At 38.9% G+C, this 26222-nt stretch overlaps 1 protein-coding gene across 6 annotated transcripts in view; it reads right to left on the bottom strand.

Moving 5' to 3' along the window:
* GRIA4 (glutamate ionotropic receptor AMPA type subunit 4) overlaps positions 1 to 26222 on the bottom strand; it is a 327443-nt gene that overhangs the window by 194157 nt on the left and 107064 nt on the right. For all 6 annotated transcript variants that reach the window (XM_081155169.1, XM_081155171.1, XM_081155170.1 and 3 more), the window contains exon 4: positions 10275 to 10514. In XM_081155169.1, the coding sequence (XP_081011295.1) occupies positions 10275 to 10514 (240 nt within the window). The remainder of the gene's footprint in view (positions 1 to 10274; positions 10515 to 26222) is intronic.

Raw genomic sequence — 26222 nt, forward strand, 5'->3', positions numbered from 1 at the left:
CCCCAGCTGAGATATAGCTCCTGATTTTTAACCACCACATGTGCCTGTTAGACCAGACAGTCTCAGCCCCTCCTGCAAGTCTGGATGTAGCTTCTGCTTTATATCCTTAGTTGCAGGACTTCTGTTCAGCTAGATTAAAGGCTGTCCTGAATGATGGTGGTTCTGTAGTTTAGTCGTAATTTTGATGCGATTATAGGAGGACTTGGGTATTGCATTTTACAATGCCACCATTTTGACCGGGAGCCCGGAGGAATTCTATTGTTATTTTTTATGACATTACTTTATGTCTTTTTAATTTAAACATCTGTGTACAAAATTACAATGCTCAATAAGAGTATTTTTCTCTGTTGGATCAGAAAAATCTCGACTGTTCCATGATCTGTGCCACTTTGTACCCTGTGTTAACATGTACTGAGTTTAGCTGCACTCTGGCCTTTGCTAAAAAAGGATGCTCTTTGAATCCACTTTTCAAGGTTGTACTTCTTTTATGGTCCTCTCCCTCAGAGAGCATATATTAGACTCTTTATAGCCATCGAAGGCACTGTTGGTTACATACTTCTGGGGGCTGAACTCCTTGGCTCTAGTAACATCTGACTCAATGGGTAAAACTTCCTGACTGTAATAGGTCTCTTGGATCTCGTAAGGAGAAACCAACCTTTGTCCCATGATTTTAGACAATAAACAATAGTTTCTAGTCCAGGTGCTACTGAGAATATTTTTTTTAAGAAAATAAAAATTCCCTTCTTTAAGTCTTTTCCCTCATTCTTATTCTTTTCAAAAATATCCTGCATTTCTCAACTACAATAATGTGAAGGCAACATTTACTTCATATGGTATAACACAATTCACTCTCAAAGTTGTCATTCTAGCTAAACAGCCACTTTGGCCATTTAAAACCTGCTAACTCCTGAAGACACTATCTATAGTTGCTATGTAAACCAGATATGCAGACATTGGGGGGTCGATGGGGGGAGAAGCTCTTTCTAATATAAATTTACTTTAGAAGGGTATTTTAAGACTTAATAGGCATGTGGAGGCTATGATTTTATAAACTATTTATTTCTTAAATACTTGAGTGAAATCTTAGATAGTGTAATATAGACAACATAAAATTCACAAAATGAAGTAACTGAAATGCTTCCAATAAGATACATTTCAGGTAAAAATGTACATAAGAATTAACATATGCTATTAAGTTTAATATGAAAAGGCAGAGTAAAAATAATCTCTTCAGATTTATCAGTGACAAAATGTAAATTTTAATTTTATACTCTATTTATTTCTGAATTGGCCTTTTAAGGTTGTGTTTGGATGTGTTTTAAGATACTTACAAATAAAAGAACTTTTTAAATAAGTCATAGTTCAAATCTTCCCTAAGTCAGAATTCATAAAAGTGTACCTCTTAAATATCCTTTCCTAAAATTCATATGGAAAGAGCTAAGTGATTCCCAGTGAAAAGAGAGAGAGATCTGCACTCATGTAAATTACTCCATAACATGGAATTCTTATAAGCAGAGTATAAGAAGGCAAAAATGTAAAAGGCCCAGACAGCAATATGCCTCACGATTCTTTTCTCTACTTTTAAAATTAAAGTGACAGGCTGTTATAAAGAGGGGCATTCATGCTGCTTCCCTCCTGTAGAGGAAGAATGCTTACTTGCTGTTACCTTAATGTAGCATCTATCATAACAGAATAAAACCGTTAAAATAAACTTTGGAAAATAGAGTGTACTCCTTTATGTGGCAGTGACTGCTGTGTTTAGTAATAGTATCAGCAATCAACTATCATCACAGTGATAATACCTTGAAGCAATAGTCCCTGCTGCTATAGACCGAAAGAGCCTGATGACAAAGTCTTAGAATTAAGCAAGGAGAAGTCTGTGTCTGGTAGAGAAAGTGCTGAGTGCTCTGGGAGCACACAGCAGGGGGTTAACTCACTGGAGTGTGTGTAGAGAAAGCCTTCCTGAAGGGAGGTTTGCGCAGACCTGAGGATGAATAGGGGCTACTCCACAAAAAAGGGGTGTGCCCGAAAGGTTTGAGGTTGAGGGAATGGCATTTGCACAGCTGCCAAAGCCAGTGGGCTCAAAATCTTTAGGGAGGTCATTTTCTCCGGGGCTTGGTGTTCCGGGGGAGGTGGGCTATAGAATGAGATGAGAGAAGCAGACAGGAGATGACTCGTGGAGCATCATTTAAGGAATTAGAACTTCATATTAAGGGTAATGAAAAGTCATGAAATCATTCTAATCAGAAATGTGACGTATGCAGGTTTGTACTCAAGAAGTTTACAGAAGCAAAGTGGCTGCGGACAGAACCCAAGGGGAAACCAGCACTTTAAGACAAGTTAGAGGAAGAAAAGTCTATGAAGGATAGAAAGACTAAGAAATCATGGATTTATGCTTGTTTTGTTTCTTCATCAATTTAGCATTTACTTAGAAATGTCCACGTATTATGAAAGTTTGTTTCTCATTATATAAACATTAACCAAAACCCTTTGATTCATGATTAATAATTTTAAAGTGATAAATATTTATTGGAGTTAAACAAAGACTATTATGGTATTCAAGCACAAATAACAATGATGATACTTATAATAATAATAACAGGATAAACTGTAACTTATATAGTTTACTATACACCAGGAACTTTATAAGCATTTAACATAAAAATCATGGTGACCTGGTAAATTTGACCAGTAATATTATTTTTCAGACTAGAAAACTTAGATCTAGCAATGTTAGGGAACTTACTCAAGGCCAAACATGTAGCAAGTGGTATAGGTGGGTTTGCATCCATCCAGTTAACATTGTGACTGTCTTCCACTGACCACATCTGCGCTATAGAGCTGAAAGAATGCTGTAACTATTTCTATTTGGACAAGCAAAAGATTGGCAGGGCTGTCATAGCTCCAACTGTAAGGAATTTATATCTAAGAACTCTTTCCCTTGCATCAAATGATAAGTTAATGCTTTTCTTTCCATTGCCCTGATGTCCTATGTGTTGTAACATGGTGAATAAACTATAAAGCACACCAGCTGGGTAAACTTTACCTCTGATTTAAGTTTTGCATTAAGTTTGGCAATTAAGTTTTAACCTTAATTGTACAATGTCATTACATACTCATTTGCTCCATTTTTATAATAGAAGGAAAATTCATTTAAACACTATATCTTTAGGCCATACATTCATCAGAGCTCTAAAAGAAAGGTTCTCCTCCAGACCTGCAGATAAGCAACATTTTTTTAAATTAAGAAGTTGCCAGGAAATTACAAGTCATGTCATGTGAAAATTTATTGCTTTAGAAGGGTGTGGGTCACTGAAAAGATGGAACTAGCGAGAAAGCTTATGCCGTTTTTCCTTCTTGGATAAGAAAATTGCTAAGACCTTATACCCACTTTCCATCCATCTAAGGCTTCTCAAGGACATGCCTCCCTCCCCCCCCCCTTAGGTCCTCAGGCATGGCTGAATAATTCCATCAACAGATTCAGCATATGTTCTGGGCTCTATCACAGCAAATATTTTAAAAACACATTTAATAGTTCCAAAAAATGCATTACAATGGTTACCATAGAGGGGGAGATCAAAACTCTGTTAGACTCCCATTACACTTATTTTGTAATTTATTTGAATTTCCATGGGGCAAGGCACAATCATCTTTCCAATGAGTAGGGCCTCCAAGGGCCTTATCCGCATCTGCTTATCTTTTATTCAGAGACTGAACCCTGACAGTGGGAAGGAAATGGGGAAGGGAGAGCATCCAGGCCGGGTCATCTGTCAGCCAGTCAACAATGTGCATCTAGTGCCTACTAAGTGACCACTAAACTAACCCAGCACAGATACTCATGGACAACTGCATATTGATTTTCCCCGCCTTCACTCTCAGGCCTCCTCAACCTTCCCGACGAAAATCTGGAAGGCTGCTGGCACCACCAAAGCAACGGCAGGCTTCTGTCCTTGACCTCCAGGCCTTGCCCACATTGCCAGCCACTGCCGATTCGACTGCTCCTGTCCTGCTGTCTACCTTGACTACCCTCGCTTTAGCCTCATAGCCTTGCTCTCTGCTCATCCCCTTGTCTGGCAGCCCTGTTCCGATTCACCCCCTTGTCAGGTTTCAGCACTCCTTCACAATATGACCAGGGCCTCCAGCATTTGACCTCAAATCCTTCATTCTGTGACCGGGGGAGTGGGAGGTGACACATAAACATGTGCTTCCCTTGGCCTCCCCTCGCCAGGGAAAAGGGATCCGACACATAACCCTCTTTATAGAAATGCCCACCGGTGCTCCTTCATCCCATCCAATCCCCCCAGCCCTAACCCACAGTGATGTCAGCCTGTGGAATCTGGGTTACGGAGGGCAGGGAGTTAGAGGCTATGAAGGGAGCAGGAGCTGCCTGGCCTGTGTCTGTTTCTCTTACTCCCTCAATTGCAAGGAAGAATCTCCAGGGAAAGCTCCATTGTCATCTCTACCTGCACTGCTCCTTGCTCTCCTGCTGGCCTGGCTCCAGCAGGAAGGCAGCGATACATGCTTGAAAGATATAGAGTGCAGTCCTCCTGGTGCAAAGGATTATGCTCACACTGGGCAGCTGACAACAAGTACATTATTGGGCACTGTCAGCCTGACCATAAATGCAATACAAGCCAGTAAGCAAATAGATTTGAATGAGCTATAAAAAATAGTCTAAATCCTGATGAGTTCACTGTAAACACAGATAATTGCTTGAGGGTCATCATGGGAGGTTTGCAAAAAAGGAAACTCCTGTTCATTCTGGCGAGGGTTTTAGACTTCAAAACTTGTTTCTCAGGGCTGGGAAATAAGCTGAAAATAGGGCTTAATAAATCGAGAATTAAAGATAAATTATTCATCCCCGCTTGGATAACAGAGTTTAAAATGTGAAAGATTCTTACTTCTCCAGAACTTGTGTGCCAGTTAACTCAGTTTTGCTATTGTGTTTCTAATTTTGCTCTTACTAAGGAAAATGGACCAGAAGCATTTTAAGTGGCACAATTACTGGTAGATATGTGATGGTGGAGTATTAGTATGTGGTGATTAGGGACTGGAGATGGGGAGAGGGAGGGAAACAACGGTGCCTGTAGTCAGCGCTGTTAGACGCTGCGCTCCTCCCTGAGTGGCCCCAGGCCCAGTGGACGGGGTACCCCTGGTCTTCCTCCTCCCACCCCTACCTGAAGGGGTTCCAGAGAAGCAGGGACCAGTAATGGTCCTGCAGTGTGGACTGAAGTCAGCCTGCTAATGTACTCCTTAGAGGCGTCTGCCCTGTCACTCTCCCCCCCCCCTTGTGCTGTTTGTGGGCCTGAGTTTAAGAGGATCTTGGGAGGCCATAACTGGCAGTGGGCAAGAGGATTCTGATTCCCAGCGCCCCCGAATCATGTCTCCTGCCCACTCCAGGTCTGCGGGAAGCAAGAGAAAATGGGAAAGAGCAATGGAATGAGACGACGTGAAAAAAAATAGAGAAGAGTCTTGGAGTAGGGAACCACGAAGGAAGACAGGGCAGGTCTCTGGGGTGATTAATACAGGCTTATTTATCGGGAGTAAGATATCAGTTAAAGGTATTTCATGCATTTTCCTATTCACCTGTTCCTTATTTTGCTATTTAGATCTAGAGCTTTTTTGGGTTTTTTTGGGGGTTTTTTTTGGTAAAGGATTTAAGGCAGTTTAAAATAAAAGGATGTATGCAGTAAAACCCAACAAGTAGAAATAAAAATAGCAAGTTCCCTCCCCTTCCCTCCCCACAAACACACACGCCTCTTTCAATCCCTCATCACTGGCACTGACTTCTGCATAGAACTGCAGCACATACATATTGTCCCCTCCGCAACACTGCTTCCTAGGTTTCTCAAAGTATGTTATGCCATGTGTAGAATATATTATTGTAAAAAATTCTAAAAAGAAAAACAACAACAGGCCAAAGGAAACAAGCCAAAGCAAGCCAAGCCAAAGTGGTTTCCCTATGCTTTGCCAAATATACCTTTCCTAAGAACAATTAACATCATACTATAATATGCATTACGATATTGGATGCAATTTATTTAGCAATCGTGAAATAGCACCATTAGCCTGGAAAGCACTAATTTGAGTAAAATGTTGAGCATTAAATATTAAAGGGAACCAGGATTAAATAAAGAAAGGTCAGTGTCAGCCGTAGCTTACTCTGGATGTGAGATCAAAATGACTGGTCATCGTAGCAGTTTGAAAAAACTGATAGTGATCATTAGAATTTTTAAAGTGTTAGGTTTATATCTCCTCATTTCTTCCTTGATTATAAATTCACCTTGTTACCTGTGGTGTTAAGGGTGGCCATAAACATATCATAAGTACTTAAAATTCGGAGCAACAGACACAGGTAAAAAATGTGTTTCTTTAAAGATATCTATTTCAAATGGGAAAACAACCACTGCTCATATTGTCAATATGTAAATTAATGTCTCTTTTTCACTCAAGGAAAATGACATCACATTAATTGAATTTCAAAAATATTTCAAGGTTTTATATTACCACAAATATTGGTTATTTTTAAAATTTCTGAATACTTGGCTAAATTATGTCTAAACCAAGAATGTTATTTTTCAGCCTGTTCCAACATATTTTCATAATAAGAAAATTGCATTTAATTCAAGTACTTGTGTTTCAGTGATGACTTATAGTTGTTTTTTGACAAAAGGAAATGATCTATTTGGAAAACATTTGTGTTCCAAATTAAAATTGTAAAAACATCAAGCTGTGTGTCAAAGGCAAGTAGAGTGTTGTGTACTATTTCCTAATGAAGTCATAGCTCATGCATTAATTTATTTTCAGTAGTGTCTTGCTCATTACTGCATTCTTAATGCTTATCAAAGTGCCTGATACAAAGTGACCAATAAAATTCTTATTGAATGCTAAATAAATAAATTGAATTAATAAATAAATGAATACTTTTTTTTTTCGTATTTGAAGGTAGTCAAATGCACAGAAGCAGTAAGTCACCTGCTGATAAAGACATTATTTATGTCACTATCTCTTTCTTTCCAACATATCCAGGGAAGAAATAGAATATTTGGAATTTAAAATATAAAAATATCTTAAATATAGTTTGAATGGGCCTTAAAGACAATGCAGTTCAACTTTCTTTCCTCCCTCCCTTCCCTCTTCTTCCTCTCTTCCTCCCTTCCTTCTTTCCTTCCTTTCTTCAGATGTGGAAAACAATACACACAGGTTCACACAGCTCATCAATAGCAGGCTGGGACTAGAACACAGGTCTGATATCAGAGGAAATAAAATACCATTCCTTTAAATTTAGGCTATAATTCAACATAAAAACACCACTTGAAGTTATGATGGTGAAGTCTTATATCTTAAGAGTTCACTATATCACTCTGGAAATTAAGATTTCAGAAATAATTGAGTGGATCAACGAAATAACTTATTCCAAAATAAGGATTTATGATACATCAGAATGTCATATGCCACTAAAGTCTGTGAGAAATTCAGAGTCATAATTAAGGCAGTTACTTATAATAAGCAAAATATTTAGACAAGCAGTTTGTGGTAATGGCAGTTGGTTTTGTGCATTATTAAAAAAATATTCCGATCTTCAATGTCGATGTGTGTTCTTTTTTTCTTCATGATGTGAAAATATAGATTACTCTTAGCCAACTCTGCTATGACAGAAGTTAATCATATGTTCCTAGCTGAGACTCATATCTCCGTTGGTAATAGTGATGCATAATTCAGCATAGTATCTGAATGGGAATAAATTGGACTTGTGATCCTAAACTTATAAAATGAGCACAACAATTTCCAAAGGAGAAAAACGATTCTTGTCCTTTGCAAGTACTCAGGACATTGGGAAGCATGGTGGTCTGATGGCAGAGAGAGCCACCCGGACATCAAGAAATGGCCCTTTTCCTGACATGTTTAGTTTCCATTCACGCAATTACAGCTTGAAATAAGGTGTCTAGGTTAAAGTTGGGTTGGGTTACTAAAATAGAAGGCAGTCCAAATGACTTGCTATTCATCCTGAAACAACCACAGGAGAGAGTGCAGAAATTCTAGAGTGGCTCACATTAGTCGGTTAGAAGCAAACCAGCTAAATTCTAGGGTAACGACGAACAAAAGTACACTTTGTGCAGCAAGCCAGTAAGTGGTTAAAGGTTGTAAGAGACCATGTTAGAAGTAATAGTGCTTGTACCATGACGGTCTTAAGCCTTCGAAGGCATACATTTTACCAAGAGAAAGTCTTTAGATAACCAAGTACGTATGTCTGCTTGTACTAGAGAGACACCAAGGAGAGAGGTGATGGGCCGTGGCTCAAGGTTGAGCATCTCACTTGCTATGCAGGAGTGAGGATCCTGGAAATTATAAATTTTGATCCCTGTTTGTTGGGGGGTCTGATGCACAAATGCTTATACCCTCTCCTTGCTAGAGATTGGTTTACACAGGGGCAGAGGGAAGAAGTGAGGCACAGATCCCACTAGTATTTCTATGAGACCTATGAGAGCAAGATGTCCTAAAATAAGGATCTTCTGCCCAAAGTGGCAAACTGAGCCGTGTCATAATGAGCCACAGGAAGAAACCTCCCATCCACATCCTAGTACATATTTCTTGATGTTATGATTCAATTTTTTTAACATTTTAAGTTTATTTCATTGAAGTGTAATTTTTTTTTGCATTTGATACTCATATTTTATAATTGGTGAAGCTACATTGACATCACTATCACACAACCCTATTTTACATTAGGGTTCACTCTTGCTGTTGTACATTGTGTCGTTTTGGGCAAATATATAATGACATGTACCCACCATTACAGTATCATAGGGAGCAGCTTTACTGCTCTAAAATCCTTTGTGCTCCACCTATTCATTGCTCCTTCCTCTTAACCCCTGGAAACCACTGACTCTTTTACTGTCTCCATAGTTTTGCCTTTTCTAGAATGTCATAGAGTTGGAATCATACAGTATGTAGCCTTTTTAAATTGGCTGTTTTTTCACTTAATAATATGTATTTAAGTTTCCTCCATGTCTTTTTATGGCTTGGTAGCTCACTACTTTTTAACTCTGAATAATCCATTGTCTGAATATGCCACAGTTTAATGATCTATTCACCTACTGAAGGACATCTTGGTTGCTTTGGGTGGTTAGTTATTGGGGAATGATGTCATTAGATGTAGGCACGTTCCCATATTCCCAAACATGAATTAGAAGATGCGCTAAAAGGAAAATTTACCATCAATGCCAATGTAAGTAATGTGCTGGGAGTGTTGAGGCATCTGATATGACATACTATTCTCACATGATTAAAAATGTGAATTTTAATGAGAAAGATAAATTTCCTTACTGAGTTTTCACATCTGAGTATAGAAAATTATGCTTTGAACTTTTGAAGGTAATTATATCTTCAAAAGATTTACCTTGCTTGTTTATGGTTTTTATGTTTATTGTTTTACTCACTTCATGGATAGAATTCTATTCAAGGATGCTCTTAAAATGTTGCCTGTTTCAACTTCTATTCTAACTTCTTGTCTTCTCATAAATCTTACACTTTACGGAAAAAAGAACCGAAGACAAAACTCCTTGGGTGGCTCCCTGATGTTTATTTTGAAATATAATATGTTGCTGCGATTCTAGTCACTAAATAAAAGACAGAATTGAAAAAATATAGGAACTCTTTAAGTTATGTCTCTAATTAAAAAGCTCAAAGTACTTTGTATAAAAATGTATGGATTGCCAATAACTTAATGTTAATTTTTCACCTTGTTTCTCCAACACATGGGTCCTATGATATCATTTATTAGTCTTTACAGCCTGACAGCTAAAGACAAAGTGAAAGGGTGGCAGCAAGCAGAGCAGAGCCTCAGTATCAAATCCACTGTCATTGTTAATGATCCTTCAGTTACTCACTTAAAGTCTTGCATTTCAAATTCAAAGACATGACTCAACATGATACTATTTTAAGAGGCTCCAAAACATTAAGTCATTTGCATTTGAGGTAAAAGACGAATTTATTTTATGGTACCTGCAATATGATTACAGAACTTTTTAAAGAATAATTCCTCTTAAATTGAACTAAGTAACGAAGCATGGCTTGCTCATGAGTAACCATGTGAATTTAAAGCTTGTTTAACTAAAAAATTTCCCCCAGAGTCAAGATCAAAATACTGATAGTACACATTGACCATTTACTGATTTTAGCCGTATCAGGGATTAAAATACTTTGCTAAAGCGCACAAGCATACAAGCCCATTTCGGGTTGAAATTGGTCTTACTTATGGAGATGTGACTTACCCCTGTCTGTGTCGTACAGGAAGACAAAACAGTTCCATTCATAGTGATCCAGCAGACTCAAGAGTGCGCCTCGCAAGGAAGGCCTCAGCTGCAGCACAAACTGGCTCTCCCCCTCCGTAGGGAAGCTCGGGGTGATCAGGGAGATGTGTAAGGCGCTGCAGAAGGAGGTCAAGGTATGCACCGACCTCTTATCATAGAGTCCAAAAATGGCAAAGACTCCTCTAGAATACTGGGAGCAGACTGAAACAGAGAAAGGAGACAGGACACAGACCATTAGCAAGCTCTGAAGCTGTTCACTTCCTCACCTCCAGTCTGGGAAATTGCAAAGATCTGAGTCACGGGCACGTCAGGAATATAAGAAACGGTTAGAAGTTAAGTGTGCAATCAATTGGATAATCAGTTAATGAATCCTTGCACTTGTACCCAGAGCCCTGCATTGAGTGAGTTCACTTGGGGCTAAGTTTCCTTTCTCAAGAGGCCAATTTAAAGGAAAGGGAAATTTAACTAAAACGAAGTAATATCTGGCGTTCCATGGTAATGTGGCAAATCCCAAGCGAGGGACTTTTTAAGTGTGACAAATCCAAGTTCTTTCTGTATCTTTCTCTTACGTGTAAAAAGATAATATCGTGCTTTGAAAATGTTTAAGCATATTTAGAGGAACATTTAAATAACCAGGGTGCCATCGTTGGAAGCTGTATGCTTATTTTTCTAGTTGGAATTGGACTGCATTCATTTGCTATTCAGCCTAAATTATTATTATTTTTTTGCAGTGGCAGTTTCATTTTTTATCATAACCTTAGAGTTCTCTCGAATTGTGTTTGAAAATAAAAATTATGCTGTCAGGAAAGTCATTATTGGGGTATGCTGGATTCTTAGCAGAATCGTGGCCAACTTGTGCTAGCCTCTAGGTGGGCCGTGAGGCGAAGGCAGAGTAATTCCACACCCCATGGAACCCAGCTCTCCCGAAACAAGTGCACCCGAGGTAAGCAGGTGCCAGGCTCACCTTGCCTTTCTTTCCCAACGTCCCAGTTGTTGCAATGACACTGGGGTAAATTCATAAAGAGAAAAAAATTGTTCTCGAGGCTCTTGTCCAGTCATATGATGATCAGTCTTTTGACATGATTGATTTCTAGTTCAAACATGGATGACTTTTTCTAATTTACCTTTTAAAGGATACAAACCTGCATTAGGGGATACTCTTTTCCTGTTTATATATAAATTGAGACTGTTTGAGTTACAAATTCTTATAGTTTATCATATGGCTAAAGATTCTATTTCTCCTTGGATTATATAGCTAGTTTAATGAGTTGTTAGTTTTATAAAATTTTTATGTTTTCTGATTTTGGTTACTGATTGTAATTGCTAAGTTCATTAAGAAGCCTAGCGTATTGGATAATCTAGAGGTATTTATCTTAGGAGCAGTTCATAGTGATACAAAGAAATTAGATTTTGCTTTGTTAAATTAATAATAGGCTCTTGAAAAAAATCTAATTTTCCTAATAACATTTATATCTATATTCCACAATATCTGGGTTTTAAGAAACTATGAAGTATAATTAAATAAGATAAATTAATAAAACCTGGAAGTGTTTCTTTTGTTTTTGTTTATGGTGTTTCTTGAAATTCATAATAGAGTTTAAGGAATGTAATTATAACATGAGAAGGTAACAATTAACAGAAGTGAACACTGTCGGTCTTCTTTAGATGAAGTACTCTGAGATACAGTATATGTTCTATGTTCACCCAGGAGCTAGAATTTGATCACCTAGGTAGATTGATCAACCTGGGAAGTTTGTTCTGGCAGTAGGACTGGCCATAATTTTCTTGCAAGGTATGAAAAACATTATGTTGTAACATTTGGGAATCTTGGGTTTCGATTAAATTTAGTTTTGTTCCTTAAATGACCCTTTAAGTTGCTGGACTGGACCTTCACATTGTGGATGTTTCAGCAAGACTTGGGATGTATTTCTGTAGGTGCCGCACAGTTAGTATAACCTGGAGGTGTTCCTCTGTGTTGTCATATTTTATTGTTCTCCTGATCTTCATGCAAATTGAGGGTCCACTTTCAATCTTTACATTGTAAATAATCTGCCTGATTAATCTTTATTTTACTTTACTGAAAAAAATAAAGTTGAAGAGCTTTAGAAATCATATCTAAGATGTTTTCCATTTGGTGCCAAAACTACACACAGATTTTAATATTTTTTCAAGAAAATATAAGCAAACAGGATTTACAAGTCTTGTACTTTAAGTCACTCATGCATATAATGAATATTTACATAATCCTTTCTGTTATGGGACTTACCAATATCAAATTTTGGTGGCCCAGTGGTGAGTTTTTAGGAGCCCCACAAATTCTCTAGGGGGACTTGTATAGGTTTGCATGAGAACCTTAGGCGAGAAGGAATGGGTGGGAAAGCCTGGACCCCTTCCCTCAGTACACCTCCCTCCCCCAAAACCCAAAAGCACTTCTGATTGCATCTACTTCAAATACTGAGCCTATATAAAATTGTATGTGCAAAAAATATTACATTTCTGAAAAAAGGTTAGGAACAACTAATATATCCTATACGAAGTTCTTCTATTGTTTGTTCTTACTGTATTGTTTTCAGGAATCATTACGACTTTCCACTGCTTTGGTGCTTGCTATACTATTTAACTTATTTTAATTTATTGTATGTGATGCCAAACAAACTTGATGTTTTTTGATATTTAATCACCTTCTATCTGCTTTCATTCATGAGCATCATCATAAATATGTATCTCTTCTCCTTTTCATAGCCATTTGTTGTTTTGCCTTTAACAAACTAACTTTGAAACTACAGTAAGTGCTAGACTAATAACTTTGCTTCTGGCTGTGTTATGTCACTCACATTTTATTTTCACTTTGCAAATGTCCAGTTTTAATATTATTCTTTTCAACTTTTTGTGGGGGGCCTACTTAATCTAGATTATATGCTTGGCACACGAGGTTTACTGGGTTTCCCGTGTGTGTGAATAGATTGTCAGTCAAATGTTCAATGTTATTATCTCAGTGTGATACACTGGATAGTGTTTTATTTAGTCCAACAGATTAAATTTTAACATAATTATTTCCATATTTGTATTATAATTTAGCTTTGCAAACACTCAAATCAAAATTTGCTTGGTTATATCTTATGACATCTATTGTTGTTTATCATACAAATAATTATGCAAACAATAGAACTTAAACTATATATGAATACATCAATTAACTAGAGTAGGCTAAACTGAATATCAATGCGTTCAGAGTACATAAAAAGAAACATATTTAATTTTATGTAGATGGCTAAATAAAATAAACAAGAATTAATGCCGAGTCACTAAATAGATACAAACAGTAACTGACATAAGACTTTCAGTGAAATAATCCGATCGTAATTTCCATCTCATATTCTATATCTGCTTCACTAATGAGATCTCTTGGATCACATATCTGTAACTAAACACATAATATAAACACATGGTAATAATCCATTCATCTTTTCCCTGATCGTGCCAATTAATTAAATGTCTTCTCATCAAGTAGTCACCCAGCTTCATTCCAGATGGCAAACCAAGTGAAATTATTATACAGTTTGTGATACTTTACATCCCTATGTCACATACGAATCAAATGACATGGTCTCAGCTCACTTTCACAAGCTGTGGGACATGAGAGCAAGGTGTCGAATCCCATGTCACCACTGCAGCATGGGGAGAGAGAACACAGGCCCTTTCTCTTGCCTGTATCTTCAGTCTTCCTCTTCTCTAACTGCTTTCTCCCAATGCCTTTAACCAAGCTGAACGCTTTTCATTTTATAAAATATAGAACTTTCTGGACCCAATGCTTCCGATCTCTTTTTAACCCCTCCCAGCCACCTTTACTAAAGGAGTTTTTTTTTACTTACATTGTTTCCAATTCATCTGGCTCCTATACTTCCCAGCCACCAAAACCACTTATCAATTTTTCTAATGACCAACTGCAACTAAATCTTACATTTTAGCTCCTGTCTTACAGAAATCCTTTGCTGTCTTTGAAACTTTGAACACTTCTCTCAAATGCTTCTTTCCCTTGCTTTCTTACCACCGCACTCTAGTCTTCTTCCACTCTCTAAATATTCCTTAGTGTCGTTGAACAGTTCTTTCCTTCTGCTCGTTTAAAGTTGGTAAACCTTAAAACTCTCCTCTTTACTTTAAATACAGTTCCATTGAAAATGGCCAATCCTGGGGCTTTCTTTACTTACCACCTATGTAATCACGATCCCCCAAACTGTACCATTTACTTTATTGTTATTTTTAAAATATATCTTTATTGATTTCAGAGAGAGGAAAGGAGAGGGAGAGGGAGAGAGAGAGAAACATTAATGATGAGAGAGTCATTGATCGAGCCCGCAACCCGGGCATGTGCCCCGACCGGGAATCGAACCCCGATCGCCTGGATCCTAGGTCGACGCTCAGCCGCTGAGCCACGCCCGGCCGGGCTGTACCATTTACTTGAAATCTTTCTCTTGTGATTATATGTGACTTCTGAGACTACGGCTGCCTCTCTCTGGAGACAATTATTTTTTACCCCGCCACCACGCTGTGAGGAAGACCATGTGACATGAAGAGGCCCACAGAGAAAAGAACCAATATTCTTGTCCCTCAGCACCAGCTAAGTTCCAGGCTGACAGTCAAAATGAATTTAACAGCAAAAGAAATGAATCATCTTACAAAGGGATATTCCAGCCCTCAGTTACTTTACCCCAGTTGATGCTGTGTAGAGAATAAGCTTTGCCCCAAATACAAAAGCGTAAGCAAATAAATCATGGCTATTTTAAGAATCTAAGTTTGAGATAGTTTATAATACAATAAATAACCAGAAACGTCTTTGTATTCCATACTTTAGGGCTGTGCCTACACGTTAAGTATTCAATAAATCATTTAGAGAGATATTTAATGAACCTTGTTCAATATTTATGCCTGTTTATTTTTTAAAAATTCTTAATATTGAATATTTGGATTGTTTTTGTTGTTGCTGTTTTTCTATTATAAGTAATATTTTCATGACAACCATCTCTATTCATTAAGGTAAATTGCTAGAAGTGAAATTATAAAGTAAGGTATATGAATCATTTTGAGGTTTTTGATAAATATCACTAAATTTATTTCTACAACCATGTACTAATTTACATCTCTCTCAGTAGTATACCGTCTACTGGGTTAAATATGTTTTTAAATTCTTTTCTCCCCTCTGCTGTTTTGAAAGTTGTATATATTTATTTTTCAATTTATTTTTGTTTCCCTTAATTTTTTATACTTCCTTGTCATATATTATAAATTTTCCATATTAATTGAGATATAATTGACATATAACATTGTGTTAAGTTTAAGGTAAAATAATGACTTGATACATGTATATATTATGAACTGATTATCACAATAAGGTTAGTGAGCACATTCATCACCTCACATAATTACCATTTTTTGTTGTGGTGGTGAGAACATTTAAGATTTATTCTCTGAGCAGCTTTTAAGTATATAATTCGATATTGTTAACTATAGTCATTATGCTGTGATTAGATCTCAGAACTTACTCATCTTGTAGGTGGAAGTTTGGAACGACAGCTCCTTGGCCATCAATGGGCACTCGTGTGTGGCTGAAAGCACGAGTCATGGGTGTGCACACAGCAGCGGGAGTAGGCTGCAGGGACCTCGGCTGGCACCTTGCATGCACATAGCTGCAGAGGCTGGGACTGGCTGCCAGTGCAGAGCCTGGGTTCCAGCAGCAGGAGGAAGGAAGGGAGCGGGGAAGAACTGAGACAGTTGGCATCCGTGAACGTGAAGATTTGCAGGACAAAAACTAGTGCAGGGTTTCTGTGGCGGTTGGCCTAATTGTTGGTTTCTTCAGCAGAGAAACGTGCTCTATCCTCTGTGGAGCTGTCCGCTGGGGTCCTGAGGAGGTCCTCAGTGGTGAAAGCGGTAGGGGCTGCAGTGTTCATAGGGCTGCTGAGGTTTTCAGCAGGGGAACCTACTGGGATCTCCTGACAATCAAGCTCCTGGGAACCAAGGTTGCTCCCATGCATGGCTGACACTGTAGGCCCTTTTCTTCTTACTTCTTCCTGGCTGTCTCTAGATGTCTCAGCTTTGCTGGTCTCTGGTCGGGGGAAACTGAAGTGGGTCCTTCATGCAGTTCCCCTAAAGGCTGCGGAAGCTGGTCATTCATTCTGCTCTCCTTTTGCAAGACATGAGAACTGTATGGGGCTGATGAGTTCCCTCTGGGCTGAACGGTGCCAGCCAGGGATAGAGGATGATGCAGGCAAAATGAAACTTTCCTTCCTACCCTTTTTGTCTGGTAGTCTCAGGTTTTTGCTCTGGGTGTCTCTGAAATGTCATTAGTGGACTCAGGAGGGCTCCCAAAGCTATTTTGTATGTGAATAGCTGTCTAATTGTTGTTCTTTGTGGAAGGACACAGGTCTGGATCTCCCACTCTCCTATCTTAGTCATAATGTTCTAAATTTAATAAATATATCCACCTTCATCTGAATAGTATAAGGGCATTTAAGCATTTTAACTTCAGGATTTGTCCTCCTGTCATTCCTGTTATTGTTGTCCAATATTGTAGTTCCATTTGGGTTTAGTCTTTTGAAACATTTCATAGCCTTTATTGGATATTTCCATTACCCGAGATCCTTGGTAATTTAACACTCCTTTGTGTAAGTTGTAATTCTTGCTCAAGGTGCATTGTCAACATATTTGTTTCATAATTTCAAATTGTGTGCTCATTTTAGCAAAGTCTACCTGTGAGACTTTAGAAAAAACTTATTTCGAGAGGTGTTAAGAAAGTTGGCAGCATGAGTCAAGAGGAGCTATTTGTAAAAGCTACAGGAAAGGCCTTGGGTGGGCCTGCTAGTTGTGTGGGGTAGGGTTTCAGGGAACCACCAGAGTGGGGTGAACAGTGTTAGCCAGGCTTATGGGGACTCAGACATGGTGCCCACCTGCACAATTCGTTGGGGGAGGGCTCAGCCAGCACTTCTATCTGGGATAAAGCTTTCCCTCTAGCCCTTGCTCTGATGCCAAACAATTCAGTTTCTCCCCATGAGTCCCTGATGCTTTGCTTTTCAGCCGCTGCCCCAGTGCTAGAGCTCAGGCACAGCATAAGGATGGTGACCAAAGGGAGTGAAAAGGGGCTACAACTTTTCCTTCTCGACATACGCTCTTCTCTTGACTCACCCAACAGCTCCTTTCCTGGGTTTCCTCTTATCTGAGGGTTTGTTCTGTTTTCTTGCTTGCACCTCCACATCTGACCAATCTTTAAATAATGGAACAGCATTTCTTCTTCTAAACTCTTGCTTTACATAATCTCACCCATTTCTATGACTTCAAATATCACCCATGTGCCAGTACTTCCCTGATGAACACAATCCGTTTTGCTCTTGCCTGAGTTTCAGACTCAAACACCACTACTTGACATTTTACATTTATTCTCTATTTGGCACCTAACACCCAATGGGGCCAAAACACAAACCATTATTTTTCTTCCAGAACCTGTGCTCTGTTTCCCCTCATCCCAATGAAAAGCATGACCATCTACACAATTCTTCGTCTTTCTCTTTTTTTTAAATATGTCTTTATTGATTTCAGAGACAGGAAGGGAGAGGGAGAGAGAGAGAGAAATGGAAACATCAATGATGAGTCATTGATTGGCTGCCTCCTGCATGCCCCCTACTGGGGACCAGCCCCAAACCCGGGCAAGTGCCCTGATGGGAACTGGAGTTGAACCTGGATCTTCTGCATCCTAGGTGGATGCTCACTACTGAGCCGCACCACACAATTATTCTTGGTTCTTATCTTCCTTCTCTTTCCACATTGAAGTCATGAGCAAATCTTGATGGTTTTACCTCCAAAATATCTTCAATAGACCTAAATCCGCTCACTTCTCTGTATCTCCACTGAGCCACCATTATCTTGCCCAGTCTACAACAAAAGTATCCTCACTATGCTTCTGACTTCTGGTTTTCTTCCTTCCCAACTGCCCTGCGTTCATCAGAAATGCAAATAAGATCGCATCTCATCCCTACATAAAATTCCAGTGACTTTCCATCATATTCCGAGTAAATCCCTGTGGCCTAAGGGGCTCTGATGGTTTGGCCTTTTCTAAACTCACCTACCACTGTCTCCTCACTCAGGGCACTCAGCCAAACTCTCCCTTTTCCTGTTAGTTAAACACACCTTCTCATTCCCCTTTAGGGCTTTGCACCAGGGGCTCCTTCTCACCTGACTCCACAGCTGACTCCTCACTATTCTTGTCTGAGCAAGAGACTCAAACGTCAGCTCCTCAGAGAGCCTTCCCTGACCCTTCCAGGTAGTGAGGCTCCCAGGGCCCTGGTCACTCCCTGCTCTGCCACATCATCTTGATGTAGTGTCTGCACAGCCCTTCCCACCATCTAAAATTATCTTATTTACTTGATTACTTATCTGTCTGTTTTCTCCAGGATGAGTTCCACAAGAGGGAGTCTGACTGCCTTGTTCACTGATGTATTTCTCAGGCTCTAAAATTTGTATAAGAGCCCGGCCGATGTGGCTCAGTGGTTGAACATCGACCTAGGATCCAGGAGATACCGGTTCAATTCCTGGTCAGGGCGCATGCCTGGGTTGCAGGTTCGATCCCCAGCAAGGGGTGTGCAAGAGGCAGCCGATCAATAATTCTCTCTCATCATTGATGTTTCTATCTCTCTCTCTCCCCTTCTCCTTTCCTCTCTCCGAAATCAATAAAGATATATTTAAAAAATAATAATAAAATAAAATTTGCATAAGAAAAATGCCAATTTTTCTTATTTCTGGTAAAAGAAATAAGGAAAGCCCGGCCAGGCATGGCTCGGGGGTTGAGCGTCCACCTAGGATCCTGGCGATCGGGGTTCGATTCCCGGTCAGGGCACATGCCCAGGTTGCAGGCTCAATCCTCAGGGGGGGCATGCAGGAGGCGCCTGATCAATGACGACTCTCTCATCATTGATGTTTCCATCTCTCTCTCCCTCTCCCTTCCTCTCTCTGAAATCAATAAAGATATATATATTTAAAAAAATAAGGAAAGAAGAGAGATTAGGAGAGTGTGTAATGACTAGCTGCAAGTTCCTACGTTCAGGTTGCTGAGTTTGTTCTGGCAGTTAAAAGTTTTTATTTCTACCCAGAGTCTAGGCAATTACTTTTGGTCTCCACAGGTATTCTTCCTCCCCTTTCAACTGTGCACCGACTCACCATTAGCTTTCAATTAAAACTTAGTTTCTGAAAACGGCCAGCTATCAGTACATAGAAATTTGATGATTCTATATAAGGAAATCATATGTAATTATAACGATGTATGAACTTTTTAACAATTTAAAATTCAGGTAATGAGACAACTGTGGGAAGCTTCCCACTGCCCAGCCTCCCTCTGCACAGCTTCCCTCTGCACAGCCTCCTACAGCACAGCCTCCTATTGCACAGCCTCCCTCTGCCCAATCTCCCACTGCACAACCTCCCTCTACACAACCATTCATTGCACAGCCTCCTACAGCACAGCCTCCTATTGCATAGTTTCCCTCTGCCCAATCTCCCACTGCACAACCTCCCTCTACACAACCACTCATTGCACAGCCTCCCACAGCACAGCCTCCTACTGCATAGCCTCCCTCTGCCCAACCTCCCACTGCACAACCTCCCTCTGCCCAACCACTCATTCCACAGCCTCCCACTGCACAGCTTCCCTCTGCACAGCCTCCCACAGCACAGCCTCCCAATTCACAGCTTCCCTCCACACAACCTCCCTCTGCACAGCCTTCCACAGCACAGCCTCCCACCGCAGTCTCCCACTGAAGTCTCCCACTGCACAGCCCCCCAATTCACAGCTTCCCTCCTCACAGCCTCTCACTGTCCAGCCTCCCTCTGCACAACTTCCCTCTGCACAACCTCCCTCTGCACAACCTCCCTCTGCAGCCTCCCACTGCACAGCCTCCCACAGCCCAGCTTCCCTCCCCACAGCCTCTCACTGTCCAACCTCCCTCTGCCCAACCTCCCACTACACAACCTCCCTCTGCACAGCCTCTCACTGCACAGCCTCCCATTGCACAGCCCCTGGTCGTAGGTTGTCATGATTATTGTTTTCCACCTTGTATTTACCTAATTTCTACCTGTTAATTTTCAGAATCTCGTAATTTATCTTTCTTCTAAAAGAAATCTTCTCACCCATCTGGATTTTAAAAATACTTTCTCATAAAACACTAGCAGTTTATTGGAAATCTTTACAAAGTCAAGAAGTATTAGTTAAGCATCTTCCTTCTTTCTCTGATTATTTGATGTTAAAATGATAAGTTCCTCATGTTTGGATTTGAAAAGGCTCAATCAGATGATGGATAGAACATGCTGAGCCCAGAATTCATTGATTGATGCCCTTAAGGCATTATCATAGGCTATTAAAATGTAAAAGCTAATTTTCTTAGACTTCTAAACTGTGGTTAGCTACAGTACATAAAGTCACAGAAGCTAATCACCATAAATGACAAGTTGAAATGCAAATTACACACAAATATTTCACCTTAATTATCTCACAATTACGTACTTTGGTTTTCTCAGATGCCTTGTCTAAAGACGCTCTGGACAACGCCGGGGAAGACACAATGAGATACAAAGAGGGCTGCACTTGCCCAGCCCCGCACATGCTTCGCTCCGGTTGTATGACATCTCAGCTAGAAAGCACATTTCAGTCCTCAATTAAACTAATCGGGAGCTCAGGAAAAATATCCAGGCTTGTTGGCACATTTCTTCCCAGAGTCAGGCCATCATAATGGAAACACATGGCTCATCCTCCTTCCAAGGCCGATAAAGGAACAAGCAGAAGCCTATTTGCAACATGCAAAATCCCAGTCAGGGTAAAGCTGGCTTCCCCGCAGGAACGTGGGGGCTGCAAGGACCATGTCACCCTTTCATGCTGCTCGTATTTAAGCATAAGGACTTCAACAAGTGAGCCTTTGGAAGGGAGGAAAGTGAGAGGAGGGGAAGCCAATTTTAAAAAGCACCCAAATCCTAACAGGTGAGTGTTCGGTTCTTTACCTGTCAACTTCCAATCATGAAGCGCAGTGTAGAGCGAAAGGCACCAAGGGATTTACTGTTTAGCATTCAAGGCCTGGAATATACTTTTATCTTTAAGTGGCGCCTTATTGGAAACATTCAACTCATCATCTATATTTTATATACTATATAACTGCATCGCATAATTGCAGTAGGATTCTTTTTATGCTAGAGAAACACATTTTCAAGGGTCTAAATATGTTGAAAGCTTTTCTTCATCAGAGTAGACACAGCTGCCTTTCTGAAAAGCATTTAAATACATCGAGAAAGTGGATAACATCAATTAAAAATGGAATGGAATAATATTTGGCAGATATCTGAGTGGGTTTTAGAAACAACTGTTCTCATGAATATCAGGCTTCCTGAATAACTGAAGTGTCATCATTTATTTTGGATGCAGAATTTGTGACATTTGTTTAATGTCTGTCTGTACTACCAGACATAACTGTTGGAAAGCAAGGACTCTGACTGCTCTAATCATCAATTTTTTCCCAGCATGACGCTTGGCACAGGGTTGAGAGTCAATAAATTTTTTAATTTATTTTATTTTATTTATTGATTTGAGAGAGAGAGAGAGGAAGGGGGGAGAGAAAGAGAGGGAGAGAGAGAAACATCGATTTGTAGTTTCACTTATTTACACATTCATTGGTTGTTTCTTGTATGTGCTCTGATTGGAGATCGAACCCAAAACTGTGGCGAATCGGGAGGCTGCACTAACCGACTGAGCCACCCAGCCAGAGCTTAGGAAATGTTTTTTAAATGATTAACCAAATGAATGGAGGCAAAGAGGTCATGCATGAAAGGTATTTGAGATTCGTGAATATATTTAGCCGAACTAATCTTCTGAATGAAATATGCAGCCTTTTGAAACAAATCTAACATGTAAAGTTGTGTTTCTACAAAAGACAATAATGCCTCATTCATTGTAGTATTTAATATAACATAATTTTACCAAAATTAATTTACATGCACCATGTTTGGCATTTACAACTTGCATACTTTTAACGGGATAGCCTGCTTTGTGCTATAGGCTAAGGGTACATATACGAATGCTCTAATGCCATGTTCTGAGCATGAGAGAGCCATCCAGGCAGCTAGCTAGGAAAGGTGGAAGGAAGAAAACAGCAATTATTGAATACCTACTATGTGTCAGGCTCCGTAAGTCATTTTATATTCATTACCTTGCTCAAACAGCCCTACAAGGTAGGTATTATTCTCTGCATTTTTCTTTTTATTTAAAAGGAAAAATAAAACTTTCTGAATAAGTTGATACATTTAAGTGGGAAAGAGAAGTTTTTAACCCAAGTCTGATTCCAAAGGTCGTGCTCCCTCTGCTCCACCACTTGAAAAGAAAATCACTGGCTAAGCACTACTCCATTCTGCTGTGCGGAAGGGATATTGGCCATTACACCTTTATTGCTACTGGAAGAGGCGCTGTAAGAATACTTGCACTTCATGGAAACAGAAGTAATTCTTAAGGGATTATGGAATATGGGTTTCTTGTTTAAAAAGCCACTTCTTAAAGCAAACCAAGTTTTAGCTGTCAATTTAAAAGGATAAACACACATATAACTCAGACAAATAAGATTGCCGCACCCAGCGTTTTAAGCTGTGTGTGTGAGTGCTCGCGCGCAGCTGTGTCCTCTAAAACACACTGCACGAAATCCCGAAAGACAATTTACCGGTAACCCTGACTAGGTGGAATTATTAAACACTGGCGTGGTTTAGTTTCTTCCTATATAAAAACAGATATGAAAAGATTTTTCCCATTCTAAAATACAATATTAGAACCAGTAGCCAGGTATTAGTAAAGATCATAAAATGGCTAGTTTAATTGTGTGCTGTGATATATTATTTTGTCTATATTGAAATTTCAAGGACAATTGTCAAACATCTGGGCTGTGTACTAGGACTGAAAACACAAAATAGAAATGATGAGCCACTCTAGTTACTTTGTCAAAGTTATATTTTTAAACTTTTTGAATTCTCAAAATCATTACCAGACTTTTCACAGTTAAATAAGCCCTGATTTATAACGTCTTTTTTCTTCTTTCTTCTAAGTTATTAGGATATTATAGAACAGAATGGTGTCTAATAAAAATGCTATTTCATTCCCTATGATATTAAACCATGATTCATTATTCAAAAAATACTATTAATAATTTGCTCTAACTGCATCTGTGTGTGCATCTGAGTGTGATGAAAATAGAAAATGCTTCTCAGCTTTGAGAAATTAGAATATGCCTTGGTCTAGTAATCACTATAATCATAATCCTTTTAAAAGCATTAAAGTTGGAGTATATATTTCCTTGCTTTTACACTAAAATAGCATTTTTTCTAATAACTTTTGTAGAGCAGTTAAAAATCCCTTAGTGACAAAAAAAAAATCAGACTTTATACTAGAACATAGGCTTTAGAAAAAATGAAATTTGTGTACATCTATCTGTTTCTTAGCAAATAAAATGAATTTATTTGTTTCATCCAAAAAACCAAAATTATTCAATATGTTTCATTATATACACACACACACACACACACACACACACACACGTACCTATGTACATATATATAAAGTAATTTATGTCGTGTTGAAAAGATTGACATACATGTGTACTATATTATATAGTATAGTGCAAATTTTTCTGACCAACTTAATTATTTGTCATGCTTTGAAAGAAATAAACAGATTTCAGAAATTATATCATAACATTAAGATTCACATTTTAAAATTAATCTGAAGATTTCAAATAGGACTTCTTTTTGAGAGGTCTAGAATTAATGATTCTTCTTTCAACATGGCTCTTCGGTCACCTGATCGTTCACCTAACATTCACTTCCTCTAAATGAAAACTGCAAAACCCAGTCCCACAAGGACCAGACTGGGTGAAACAGGCCAAGGGAAGGGTGGTGATATCAGCAATGAACTTGAGAACTTGCCCACCAGAAAGGGCTAGCCGCTCATATCTCCTAGGCCCAATGTGGCTAGGAATCCTGAATTTTTGACAGAATCTTTAAATATGAATATGTGTGAGTATTCTGCTCATTTTTAAATGTTCTGCACCAATTAAAACATAATTTATTTTAGAGTGGGTCAGGACAGGTTTTATTTGTGGGCAACATATTGCCTAGAATTGGGGGTTTTCTGGAACCATTGCTGCCATTTGCTGATTTAGGTTTGACGCTATATTGCCAAATTAAATTTTCAGTGTTTGTTTTAACCTGATGCTCTTTAATTTCAGCTGTTTATTGTCAGTGTTTAAAAGTATGTATAAGTATTTAAGTGTGTATTTTTTTCATGCCTAGGAGACAATATCTTTTCTGGATTAGGAAGTTTGTGGCTCAAAAAGACCTTAGAGACCATCCAGATGGACTATCTCCTTTTACAGAGGGGCAAGAGGAATCCCTAAGCTAGAAAGTCACTTGCTTAGGCCTTTAGCCACGAACAAAGTAAAGCAGACACCCTGGGCTTAGACAAAAATTAGAGATTATAAAGTCCACTTAAATGAGAACAATTCAATAACAAGATCAAAACTGTAAAATAATAGATATTTAAAACTTACAGAGTGTATTATTTGTTCCTGCTAGAGCAGGGAGATCTGTGAGGAAGGAAGGTGTATACTATTCTGTGTCCTGGTATTATTTAAGCTATATTTCATGAAATTGTTGAGCTCAGAGAGTATGACAAATACTTCTGCAGATTTTCATTATGGGTCTAAGCACGTTGTTTTAAATCTTCACCCAAGGATATGCTTATTAATTTTAGAGAGAGGGAAGAAAAAGAGAGAAACATTGATGTGAGAAAGAGCATCAACAGGTTGCCTTCCGTAATTGCTCCAACTGGGGATCTAACCTGCAACCTAGGTATGTGCCCTGACTGGGAATCGAACCCCTCAACCATCCGTATACAGGATGACACTAACTAACTGAGCCACATCAGTCAGGACAATCTGAGCACATTTTAATTACTCATATTTAATCAGTATTGCTTTATGCTATATAAACTGTTCTTTTTCTTCTGCTGATGAAGACAAATGAGTTGCTTATGTCTTCTATTCACTTACAGGCAGACAGACTTATAAGCCATGGTCCACTACATAGAGTGTTTAGGAAGATTTTTGTTTTTACACTTGATTTCTCTCGCTCTCTAATTTTTGTGTGTGTGTGTCTTAATACTCACAGATGTCATGGGATAAAAGTGTCTAGGGGTTTCATCTAAAAGCTAATTATTTAAAATAATATTTTGTGTTTAAGATAGCTACATGTCAATTCAGCATGTAATTTCTGATTTGCATATTATGTTCAGGTACTCTTTTAGAGATTGAGACAATATACAGAAGTAAATATATTCACTAATTCTTTTTTTCTTTTCCTCACCAGAGGATATTGTTTCCATTGCTTTTCAGAGAGAGTGGAAGGAAGAGAGAGAGAGAAAAACATCAATGTGAGAGAGACACATTGATTGGTTGCTGGGGATCAAAGGCCTGGGCCAGAGCTGGGGATCAAGCCTGAAACAGAGGTACATGCCCTTGACCCAAACAGAACCCGAGATCCTTCATTTTAGGGCTCTAACCACTCAGCCAAACCAGCTAGGGCTATATTCATTAATTTTGAGAATATGCAAAGTTAGGACTTTATTTAAGTGTATTTAATTTCATCAGTACATTCAAACAGTATTGCTCTGAGTTAGTCAATGTGTTAGATTTCTGGGGACACCCAGTAAAGAATTCATATGTGATTCCTACTGTTATTTTGAAAAAAATGGTCACAAATAGAATAAATGAAGTTAGGGAAAGAGTAGATGAACTTAGAGAGAATGCAAACAGCATAAAAAAGGACATCAATACCATGCAAAAGAACTGG

The sequence above is a fragment of the Miniopterus schreibersii genome (assembly GCF_964146895.1).
Source record: "Miniopterus schreibersii genome assembly, chromosome: 12".
Lineage (NCBI taxonomy): Eukaryota > Metazoa > Chordata > Mammalia > Chiroptera > Miniopteridae > Miniopterus > Miniopterus schreibersii.